This window comes from Aspergillus aculeatus (assembly GCF_001890905.1).
Source record: "Aspergillus aculeatus ATCC 16872 unplaced genomic scaffold ASPACscaffold_1, whole genome shotgun sequence".
Classification (NCBI taxonomy): domain Eukaryota; kingdom Fungi; phylum Ascomycota; class Eurotiomycetes; order Eurotiales; family Aspergillaceae; genus Aspergillus; species Aspergillus aculeatus.
Genome location: NW_017962976.1, coordinates 1,745,377 through 1,755,723, shown reverse-complemented (window position 1 = coordinate 1,755,723; position 10,347 = coordinate 1,745,377). Strand labels below are relative to the sequence as shown.

Sequence of the window (10,347 nt, the reverse complement as noted above, 5' to 3'; positions counted from 1 at the left end):
GGGGGAAAAGCGGAAAGGGAACGGTCCCGTTGAATCTCTTGTCTGGACTGCGGCTCCAAAACCTCCTTTCCCTGGTCGGCTTCCACCCCCTCCCCTCCCCATATATCTGAGCTATTTACTAGTTAGTCCCTCCAACGGGGGCTTTCTTTTAAATTATTATCGACTCGGTAGCACCAAACGCTACTACCAAACCCTTCATTAAAGTGATCTGGGAGGGGATTCCTCCTCTTTAAGGAGGAGTTCTGCTTGGAACGTGTCAATTCCCCCGGCATCAATAGTTTCGCCCCCCCCCCGCCATGTCTCACGTCCACCCCCGGCAGGACCCCATTGTGATGGTCATAGATTTTCACCATGCAAGGTATGTACATATCTGAGAAGGTGAGTAGAGGGGAGTCAATGCGGCAGCGACTTTCCCTGCTCTCTCGAAGGTGGCGAGACCGATCAATCAAGAACAAGCATGTCGGAAACATTCTTGCGAGTGCGCTTGTCCTTTGCGCCGCGGGTGGGCGCAATTCGCACTGAGCCCCTATCCCTCGCTTTTCTCCTTTCGCTATAGTGCACGAATGACAAGCTAATCTAGAACTTTCATCGACCTTGTTTAGAGGCCCTGAAATTGAACTATGCTTCGGTGACGATGGAGGAGACTCGGCTGCGGAGAACGACTGGTCCTTGTTGCCATTTATGGCCTTATCGGACGGAGCGCATTTGTACGACCCGAGCTGGCTTTCCATCCCTAATTCCGTATCCCCGTACAGAATGCTCATTTGAGCTCATACGCATTGCCCACCAGGTCCACCGAGGAGTTCTCTTATTTCACGGTCCGCCGAAAGGAGACTGCGACACAACCTGCCACCTCCCTGTTCGGCATCTCATGCTCTCGACAAATCGACTCCAATATTCTCCTCTACCGACCGCCGGACGTTACAAGGTCAACGGTGCAGAAAGCAGTGGTGGTGATAACGGACAGTCCTCAGAGGCTGGGGCAACTGAGGGAGAAGCTGTCAATCGTTACGTCGGCATGGTTTGCGCAACGGTATGTGAAGCAATGCTACCAAGTGCTCCTCCGTCAGCCTACTCTGGCCTGGAGGCTTCTTAGTGGTGCCACGATCGCTGACACATGCAACAGCGACTTTTCGGATTACGACATATTGAAGGTGCGCTCTCATTCATGTTAACCCATGATCTCTGATTGACATCGGTGTCTAGAAATTTCGAGAAGGCCTGGTTATCAGCTTAAAGAAAGATGAGGACACGAAGGATCAGAATTTGGGTAAGACGATTGAGACTGATTGTATGGTCGACCTGGGCTTACGCAAGCGCGAAGGGCTTTCCTTGCGGGAAATGATTCATGAATTCAAGCACCAGACGCTTGTCCTGTTCAAAGCTCTGCTCTTGCAACCGAAGGTACGTTCATTCTGCTCAGAAAGGACTCGGCTTACTCGACATAGATGCTTTTCTTTGGGACCAAGTGTGAGCGGTTGTGCATGATACAATTTTCTCTCATCTCGTTGATACCGGGCCTGATGAGTCGCTTGCAAGACTCTGCCGATCCAGCTTTTGACACCTATGCGCAGACAGTGGAGAAGCCCACTTCTCTGAAAACAAGTGACAGAAGCTCCTGTATGCTGTCGGCCCCGCTTATTTGTGATTTATGCTGAACCCTGCAGTGCTGGCATACATGGGACTACCCCTACAGATTTTCGGCAAGGTGCGCATATCTTCAAATGATTATCCTGGACGATCTAACTTCTTACAGGGAAGCATGTTCGGGCCATACACCCCGTTGCAGCAACTGGATTTGCTGGCGGATCACGGAACCAAGTCATATGTTGTTGGATCCACTAACTCTTTATTGCTGCAGCAAAAAGATCGCTATAGCGATATCTTGGTCAATGTCAGATTATTGTACCATACCATTCCAGTTGTATTGCTAATTGTATGCGCAGCTTGACGAAGACACTCTTACCATCAGCTCACCGTCTCTCCGAAATGCTCTTACTCTCTCTGTCGCGGATAGGCGCTGGATCGACCTTCTCACCCAAATCATTAATGAAACCTGGGATGATGCACATCCTCAGCAGCCCAAAACGCATGGCTACATGGGTTCCGAAGAATTTATCAGGCTCCAGTTTGAGGAGTATCTCTTGGCGTTGCTCTCCTGTATGCAATACCACGAGGAGCTCAGCTCTTCCACTACTGGTGAGCCAGGCGGAAGAAGCCGTGCTCAGCTGGAAGCTTACAACATCGAGGGCGACCCGGCCCTAGAGTTCAATGCAGAATTCTTAGCGCAGTGGAGCAACACACCCAATTATTCATTGTTCAAGCGCCTTACCTCTGACGCGCTTTTGTTTTCAATTGTGGAGCCTCGTCACCCGTGCGCAGGGGGTCTGACAATCGACGACGTTCAACGACGTGTAACCCAACAGGTTGCCGAGCTGCACCTAGATGAGCGCGTGCGGGAAGGCCGCGAGGCTCTGAACAGACACCTTTCGACGGGCCAGAAGAAAGTCAGTGCTGCATTCAACAGCTTCTGGGCGGATATTGAATCCATGCGGGAAGCCCAGCGAAAGAAGACCGAAGAGAGAACGTCACCTTCGCAGCGATCCTCACTGGACAGGGGATCTAGAAACTCGCCTCCATTTTCTCCTTCCGATACAGCATCGATCAATTCCACGGGAGGGGCTTCGTGGTTCACTGGACGTAAGGCCCCCTCGGTGGATATGGCACAAGCACAGGCTTCGGTTAGTGCCGTGAGCCAGAAGGCGGGCGCCTATTTCAGCTCTTGGGGAACATGGGCCAGCGAGAAACGAAAGGAATGGCAGGAAAAGAAGCCCACGCCAACATCGCCTATCACCACGTCGCCCTCTGTTCCCACATTGACCTGCAGCACCGAGGCGGGTGAAGCAGACCGAGGTAGACTCTCCATGCAATCACGGCGAAGTGAAGACTTCTCGACATTATCTCGGAGCGGAAGCAGGAGGAAGCGGTGGAGCAACATCCTTCTCCGACGCGAGAGCGGCGAGTTCAGCCGCAAGGATGATCAGACAGGGGATAGTGACGAGCAGGAAACTACGTATTCGAAGTCCCCCTTGTCGCAGGAGGCTCCGGCTTTTGGTGAGACTCACAGCGAGGCAGTGGTTTGTCAACAAGAGCACACCACTCAGCATGAGGCCGAGAACCAGGGGAATGACATGACCACGGTCACAGATAACACTGTCCATACAACTACGGAGACCCAGACGGATCCCTCGTCCCTGCCTTCCCCTCCTAAGGAAGAACTACATTTGAACACCGATATACACACGGAGAAAGCAGACTAACCATGATAATCTGCTGCATCGATACGTGGCGACGAGTTCGGTCTCGGGTTCGAATCCAGCCGAACATTTTCATGTCTAATAATATCACCCTTTGCAGATATGTGTGAGTAAATAGGGGTTTTTTATTTTTTGTTCAACATAATGTCATTATATACATATTTCTGGGACTCCTGGTTCTCCTGCTCTACCCTCAATCAGAAAGAGAATTGGGCCCCGACAATGGATGTATTTTTACGCGCAACGGCTATTGTCAAGCCTAAAGATACCCCTTGATGAGCACTGACTAGGATAAAGCTTGGTTGAAACTTGGAATACTGCCATCTGTCAATTTGAAGATAATGAAATGGCTGCAAAAATGCAAAACTTATTTCTACGTTGCACATATTTACGGATATACCCCACTTGAATCTGGGTGAAATAAGCTTTAAGGGCTCAGTTTGTCGGTGGCTGCCTGCTGTATGCTGGGCCTTGATGCCCGAAACCTCGTCCTAAATGGCCGGAGCTTGTTGCCAAAAACGTGTTTGACGTCTTGCGAATGGAGGCGGCATGGTCTCGGCCCTAACACAAGGCTTATGGCACATGTTCGTGAGAAGCTTCCCTTGGTAGAGAAGAGGGGTCTCTACACGTGGGCTGTGTGTTCTTCCAAACACCAGAGGAACACTTAACCTTTCAAGTTTGAGGCTGAAGGTCTGTGAAACCACCAGTTTCTACATTCGACTTCCTGTACAGTTGGTCTGCTACGTATGTATGGTTTCTTAGGACAGGAAACTCTAGTTGAAGGTCCGTGGTGCGTCCATTGCGTCAAGAATTTGTACGACCTCGCGGTTTGAGTCAACAACTCTATTGCCAACGGCTTTTATTGCTCCTATTGATGGGGCTATGGTGTCATAAACTTTCATTCAACAAAAATCCCGACAACACGAATACTGTGGCCAGTCCCGAGGTACGAGAGTCCAACTGACCGGGGCGGAGCATATCGCAACAAATGACAAGACCAATAGGATACGAGGGCAGGTCGGGAACCAGATGAAACCACGCGAGAAATAGCGTTACACAGAACCCGCCGGTTTAGCTCACTCACAGCACGACGACCACCTTTTGTGCGGAGGTGCCCTGAGCCTGCCGATCGACCGCTGCCTGGATGCTGTGCAGACCCTGACCTGCGACAAGGGGCTCCGGGGCCGGGACGAAGGACCCTGTCTTCAGCGCGCGGGGGAGGAAGTCCTCGTAGATCGCCTTGCCCACTGCATTGTCCTTCAGCGTGGTGCCAAAGACGCTCTTGACGGTCACGCCGTCGGGGGCCTGGAACCCGCCCTTGACCGTGGCCACGAACTTCGAGCCCTGCGACCGGCTGACCACTGCCACGGTCATGGGCGTGGCGGCGAACCCGATACAATCCATGGCCCCGGCCAGGGTCCTCCCCTCCAGCCACGCCACGAGATCGTCGACGACGGTGGGGCTGTGGTAGTCGAAGACCCGGCTGGCGCCGAGCCGCGTAGCGTGGTCGAAATTCCGGGGCGAGGCCGTCGTGACGACCTCGTATCCGGCCGCGACGGCCAACTGGATGGCGTTGCTGCCCACACTACCGGCGCCGCCCCAGATCAGCAGCGTTTCTTCGGTTGGGGGCCGGCGTGCTGGCTCCGAGGGATACTGCAGTGCGAGATGGGTGTCCTGGAACAGGCCGCACGCGGCGGTGGACAGGCCCAGCGGGATCACGGCAGCGGCTTCGTAGGAAAGGGTGTCGGGTAGCTTGCTGGCCATGTTGGTTTGGAGGATGGTGTAGGCCTGGAAGGCGTGGTCCTGGTCGCGCTTGGTGGCCATGCCAACGGCCAGCCCGGCCACGCGATCGCCCGGCTGGAACCGAGTCACTCCGGGCCCGACCTGCACGACTTCCCCGGCTACGTCTTGGCCCAGGATGGTGGGGTATTCCATGGGCCACCACGCTTTGGTCTGGAGGCTCCCGTCGACGGGGTTAATGGCCACGGCGTGGTTGCGGATGAGGATCTCGTTCTCGGCGGGTTCCCAGAGGGGCGCTTCGCGGATTTGAAACGGGTGGGCTTCGGGCTCGAGGAGCCAGGCGGCTGTGTTGGTGGTGGTGGTGGTGGTGGTGGAGGATGTTGACATTGTGGGATGAGTGGTGAAGTGGCTGCAGTGGCTGAAGGATGGGTTGTGATGTAGTGGAGTATGAAGGTTTAAGGAGATTAGTTTGTGAGTGTGTGCGTTGTAAGTGTGTGTAGTGAGTCAGTGTGTTGTGAGTGTGTACTATAACTGTGTAGAGTCCTATAGCCGTGCAGCGTCACCTTTTATAGTAGTGGATGCTGTCCATATCTAGTGCATGTCTATTGTCTATAGTCAAGTTGAAGCTGGTTCTCGGTAAATTGGTTATCTCCGGTGGACAACTCCGGGCGGGCGGTGGTGGAGTCTACCGGTCTCGGGGATTCAGGTATGGTACGGTCCTACGAGTCATTACCTCCGGCGTGCAGTAGTTTGAAGTAGTTTGAAGTACAAGTGCCCTTACTAACCCATATTCGGTCAAGCGGGAGCTGTCAGACGGGGAATGCATTGCTTATTCCCAACCTCCCTTGAAGCACGTATTGAGCATCCAGCTTATTCTTTAGGTTGGGCACAGTACATTCAATCCTGAGTACAGTACAGTACACAGCACAAAACACACCCAGACATGCATACAAACAAATATCAACATTAGCACTTGAGTCCTCAATTTATATATTCCCCCAAACATTCCCATCTCAAACCCTAAGAGCTAGGTCTGGGATTCCGTAAGAGAAGGTCCCGGGCACCAAAACCCGCATAGGCACAACATCCACCGCCCCCAAAGCCCACACCCCCAGCCGGCTGTACGGATCCGCCACCACCATTGCCCACACCTCGGCCTCGCACGCAGAGATGGTTGCTGCCTATGATGTTCTGCTGGCCGAGTTTGTCGTCAGGTGTGAAAAGTGTGGGAGGAGATCATCTGTCCGCTGAAGGTGATGCGGTGGGCGTCGATGTGGGGGCGGTTATGCGCGAGGTGGGAGGCGCAGTGGGTTAGTCGGGTTTCGTGCGTGGAGGAGGAAGAAGAAGAGAAGAAGGAGGTATTCTTTCAGCCTCTTTGAGGTCTCCTTCTCGGGTTTGGCGGGTGAGGTTGAGGTGGTTGATGGGTTGGGGTTTGAGGTTGGATTTGAGATGGTGGTGGACATTGTTTCTTGGGTTGGGTTGCGGCGGTTTGGTCAGGGAGGGTGAGATGAGTGGATTCTCTGTTTCTTGGGGGATGGAGGTAGAGGATGGAGAGCTAGTAGAGGATGTCGAATAGAGGAGAGGGGGGTAGTGGTTTTGGTTGTGGTTGTGGATCATGCTTTGTTGATGCTAAGGGCTGGGTTCTCTCTTAACAAACACAACTTCCGAGGGGTGGGTTGAGGAGATACTCCGTGGGAGTTTCTGTTTCTCTCTGCCTTTTCTGTGTGAGGATTGGTTTCTTGGGGCTTTGTACGGAGATACCTTCGATCGGGCGGGTTGTTGTTTCTGTCGGGGATAGATGGTATGTGGTATACTGGGTGGTTCCTTGAGAGGGTTCTGCTAGGTGGTGGTTATATATGGAATTCAGACTAGCTTGAGACTGCTACTAGGTATACAGTAGATCAGAGTGTACTGAAGCATCATGTCCATCCCCACCGTCGACATCGCCCCCTGGCTAAACCCCCATGCCTCCGAGACCGCCCGCCAGCACGTCGTCGACGCCATGCACGACGCCGGCACCACCTACGGCTTCTTCACCCTGCCCCGAAGACGAGAAGATGAAGGTCTGGATCGGCAGCTCCGTGGGTCGCCCGTTCCGCGGGTACGAGCGCACCCCCCACCCCCGGCATCCAAACGCACCAGGAGGGGTTGTTGCCGGGCACCAAGGAGGTAAACTCAGCCCTTCTGCGTTTTGACTGCCTTGCGCGTCCCTTCTGCTTTCCTCCTGACTATTTTGATATTGAGACTCACTGAACGCATGACAGTGCTTCATCATCGGCCACGAAGTTTCGGCCACCGACCCCAGAAAGCGGCACCTTCCCCACCGGCCCCAAACCTCTGGCCTGCCGCTCTTCCACCCCGAAAATTCCAGGAACCCATACTGCGATACCAAGCCACCATGTTAACGCTCGTGCACGCCCTCCTCCAATCCTGGTACCCGCCGAATGGCACTGCGCCCCGGACGCGCTGGACGCGCTGGCGCAGGACCGGCCGTCGATTCCCATGCGACTGCTGCATTATGCGCCGCAGGCTGTGCAGTCGGACTGGCAGTTTGGAGGTACTGTACACCCTTCCCTTGCCCCCACCCCCCCCCCCCCCACCACCGAGACGTGGATCCCCGTGCCGCCCGTGGCCGGGGCGTATGTGATCAACATCGGCGGATGTGGTGCAGCGGTTCACGGCGGGCTACTATCGCAGCGCGCGGCATCGGGTGGTCACCGCGGCGCAGGGGCATCCGTATAGTGTCCCCTTCTTTTTGAATAGGCTGTTGGGGTTGCGGTGTAAGGCGTTGGTTGGATGGGTCTGGGGTTTGAGACGTTGGTGGGGGAGCCTATCCGCGGCAGCTTGATTGAGACGATGGGAGTGACGGGGGTGAGGTTGAGGTAGATTTGAGGTTGGAGGGGTGACGTTGCGGGGTCTGGAATCATACAGAACAAAATCAAGAGGCCATCTCTCATTCTAAATGTCTACGGAGTCTTAGATACACAACAAACTATTGAGTAAGAAGACCTAAATCTAGGATTTAAACAGAGCGGCATCTCGCGTGTGTGCCCTGTTTTTCATGCCTAGAGCCTCGCAAATCGTCAAATGAGGCCCTGAGAGAAGTAGTCAACTTCAAAGCCATCTCCTTCAATGCTTTCTTCCCCTCGACGGCCTGCTTGTTTATTTCATCGATATGCGCTGTCGTAACGTCCCTAATTACCTCTGCACCATCATCGGTTACAGTTTGTATCTCGCATACACTGTCCTGGACCACCTCGCCTAACTCGCACACTTTCGTTTTGTGTTCGTCGGCAATCTCCTCGCGAAAATGGTCGACAAGACCAGGCAGTTCTGATTTGATGCTGTCTTGAACGATATCATCAAGTTCTGATTTGATACTATCGCGTACGATATCCTGCTGTAATTTTAAACTGTTGTGGATTTCCTCATCGATATATCTTTTGATGTAAGGATCGATCAGATGGACGCCAGGAGGGCCAGATGTCCCGGACCTTGATGGTAGGCCGCCATCTACATCCCCTGACAAGGCCAGTAGACGATGATGTCCGGAACGAATCAATAGCTCGCGAACCAGATCTTCAGGAAGTCGGCTAAGCCTCTGCTCAAGACATCTCAGTGAAAAATGATCTGTGTCGTCGGGTGAAGAAGCATGTATGAAGTGGGTTGGACGGATCGAGTTTGTGGATGGTGACGAAGAGCGAGTACTTGGGGTATTGACTTCGGTAGGTGCTCCAAGCCAGTCTGGTTGTGTAAGAAGCGGCCTTTTGCAACATTCTTCGGGTGACAGGGACCACCCTAGAGACCATCAACAGGCTATGAAAGCTGAAATCTCTTGTAACTGTGGAGATGGGGCATACCTCTGTCCCGTTTGCCAATGACCGGATTCAATTTGGTTTGGTCATTGTATTGGGGTAGATCCGCTTGCTCAGCCGGTATTGATACATGTTTCTCATCATATGGGGGTGGAGAAAGCTTAAATATACTCGGGCCTCTCTCGACTACACCATGCCGATGATGGTCGAAAGACTCTGACTGGAGGGTTTGTATTCTAGAGCAAAAATCTCTCAACGTCTCAAATTCTCCCCCCTGAAATTGTACCAGGGCAAAGTGTAGGCGTAGAGAAGTTGACTGACAAATATGGGCGAATGCGATGAAATTTGAGTCTTCTGGATCGGAAGAACTTAGAGACTTTGCCCAAGATGGACACAGAACAATCCCAGGCCTAGCTAAATGTATACTGAGCGTTGAAACATCCGTAGCACCGCTTATAGTTTGCCGAATTTTTGAGGACAATTCCGATGGGCACAGATTAGGTTTGCTTCTCTTGACTAGCGAGGAGTTCTGAACCGCTTTGGGGCAGATATTCAATGTTAGTGAATCTGAGCTGTTAGTGGAATTAGCAAGGGCTGCCTTGATACTAAGAGAGATAGATCCTCGCTCGGGGACGTTGGAATAGGCGATGCGGCACCTGGCATCGCAAAAATGTTTCGTGCCTGGCACAGAGACGACAACTTTCTTGGACAAAGCCCAGTGCGAATCTTGCAATACAGGCGACATTGAAAAACTCTAAAGCTCGTTGGATTTGAAAAAAAATTCCCTCGAATGATCGAGTAGCCCTCCCACCCGGGCTTTGTAAAAGCGATGAGCAGCCCTGACTCCGGTGAATGAGAGATCGGGGGTAGAATTGAGAGGACAACAGTAAAGAGACCGACCGAAAGCTCCTGCGGCCTGGCCACAAGTACATGCTTACTCCGGATTAAGAAGTTGGAGAGTCCTATGAAAACACAGGAATGGCACGCCAAGCGGCGAGAACGGCAAGAAGAAAATGATTCCTTGATTGGCAAACGACAACAAAGGTATCAAAAGCTCTTGCGGCCTAGCCACACGTACGTACCCAATCCAAGATCCAATATGGAGTCCTATGAGAACACAGGAACGGCAGGACCAGCGGCGAGAACGGCAAAGAGCAAATCTTCAAGTCTCTATACGTGATCAGGATGATGGAGTTGATATCGTCGCACCGAACGAAGGTGAAGCATGAGATATCTCAGGGGGGAGAAAGGTGGTGAGGAGATGGTTGGGGGCGGGGAGGTGGTTCTAGAGGATCGATAGATAACGGACGGGAAAGGGGGCTCTAACCACGTGATTGTAACGCGTTACCTCATTTTCCGTGGCAGGATGAGCACAGACTCACTGGGTCAGGTGACCAGACCACTATTGCGATTACTTCGTACTTTGTGCTAGCTTCTTTCAACATTTTCTGACAGTCATACCTCTGCCGTTCATC

The 10,347-nt window shown here is 52.9% G+C and overlaps 4 protein-coding genes across 4 annotated transcripts; 2 read left to right on the top strand and 2 right to left on the bottom strand.

Annotated features, from left to right (window-relative positions):
* Positions 1 to 300: 300 nt before the first annotated feature.
* On the top strand, positions 301 to 3,587 carry ASPACDRAFT_74377 (putative Avl9 protein). Its single transcript, XM_020204197.1, has 10 exons — positions 301 to 358; positions 603 to 707; positions 791 to 1,033; positions 1,127 to 1,154; positions 1,207 to 1,270; positions 1,325 to 1,404; positions 1,449 to 1,620; positions 1,668 to 1,708; positions 1,757 to 1,894; positions 1,947 to 3,587. Exons 1-10 carry the CDS (start codon positions 333 to 335, stop codon positions 3,318 to 3,320), a joined length of 2,271 nt encoding a protein of 756 aa, XP_020061139.1. The 5' UTR covers positions 301 to 332; the 3' UTR covers positions 3,321 to 3,587.
* Positions 3,588 to 4,197: 610 nt separating this feature from the next.
* Positions 4,198 to 5,444, bottom strand: ASPACDRAFT_1861631 (zinc-binding alcohol dehydrogenase family protein; the record flags this gene model as incomplete). The annotated part of the gene is made up of 2 exons (XM_020197786.1): positions 4,198 to 4,902; positions 4,972 to 5,444. 2 exons carry the CDS (start codon positions 5,442 to 5,444, stop codon positions 4,398 to 4,400), a joined length of 978 nt encoding a protein of 325 aa, XP_020061138.1. The 3' UTR covers positions 4,198 to 4,397.
* Positions 5,445 to 6,963: 1,519 nt separating this feature from the next.
* ASPACDRAFT_109689 (uncharacterized protein) lies at positions 6,964 to 7,397 on the top strand. Its single transcript, XM_020195417.1, has one exon. The coding sequence runs from the start codon at positions 6,979 to 6,981 to the stop codon at positions 7,228 to 7,230; it is 252 nt and encodes an 83-aa protein (XP_020061137.1). The 5' UTR covers positions 6,964 to 6,978; the 3' UTR covers positions 7,231 to 7,397.
* A 604-nt stretch (positions 7,398 to 8,001) lies between these two features.
* On the bottom strand, positions 8,002 to 10,117 carry ASPACDRAFT_74374 (uncharacterized protein). The gene is made up of 2 exons (XM_020204196.1): positions 8,918 to 10,117; positions 8,002 to 8,855 (listed from the first exon to the last, which is right to left on the bottom strand). The coding sequence occupies exons 1-2, from the start codon at positions 9,615 to 9,617 to the stop codon at positions 8,080 to 8,082; spliced, it is 1,476 nt and encodes a 491-aa protein (XP_020061136.1). The 5' UTR covers positions 9,618 to 10,117; the 3' UTR covers positions 8,002 to 8,079.
* Between the last annotated feature and the right edge of the window lie 230 nt (positions 10,118 to 10,347).

Coding starts and splice junctions, on each gene's coding strand:
- ASPACDRAFT_74377 (XM_020204197.1), top strand. CDS start 333: ATGGTCATAGATTTTCACCATGCAAG. Junction 1,034..1,126: donor TCGGCATGGTTTGCGCAACG/GTATGTGAAGCA, acceptor CACATGCAACAG/CGACTTTTCGGATTACGACA. Junction 1,155..1,206: donor CGGATTACGACATATTGAAG/GTGCGCTCTCAT, acceptor ATCGGTGTCTAG/AAATTTCGAGAAGGCCTGGT.
- ASPACDRAFT_109689 (XM_020195417.1), top strand. CDS start 6,979: ATGTCCATCCCCACCGTCGACATCGCCCCCTGGCTAAACCCCCATGCC.
- ASPACDRAFT_74374 (XM_020204196.1), bottom strand. CDS start 9,617: ATGTCGCCTGTATTGCAAGATTCGCACTGGGCTTTGTCCAAGAAAGTT. Junction 8,856..8,917: donor CATTGGCAAACGGGACAGAG/GTATGCCCCATC, acceptor GATGGTCTCTAG/GGTGGTCCCTGTCACCCGAA.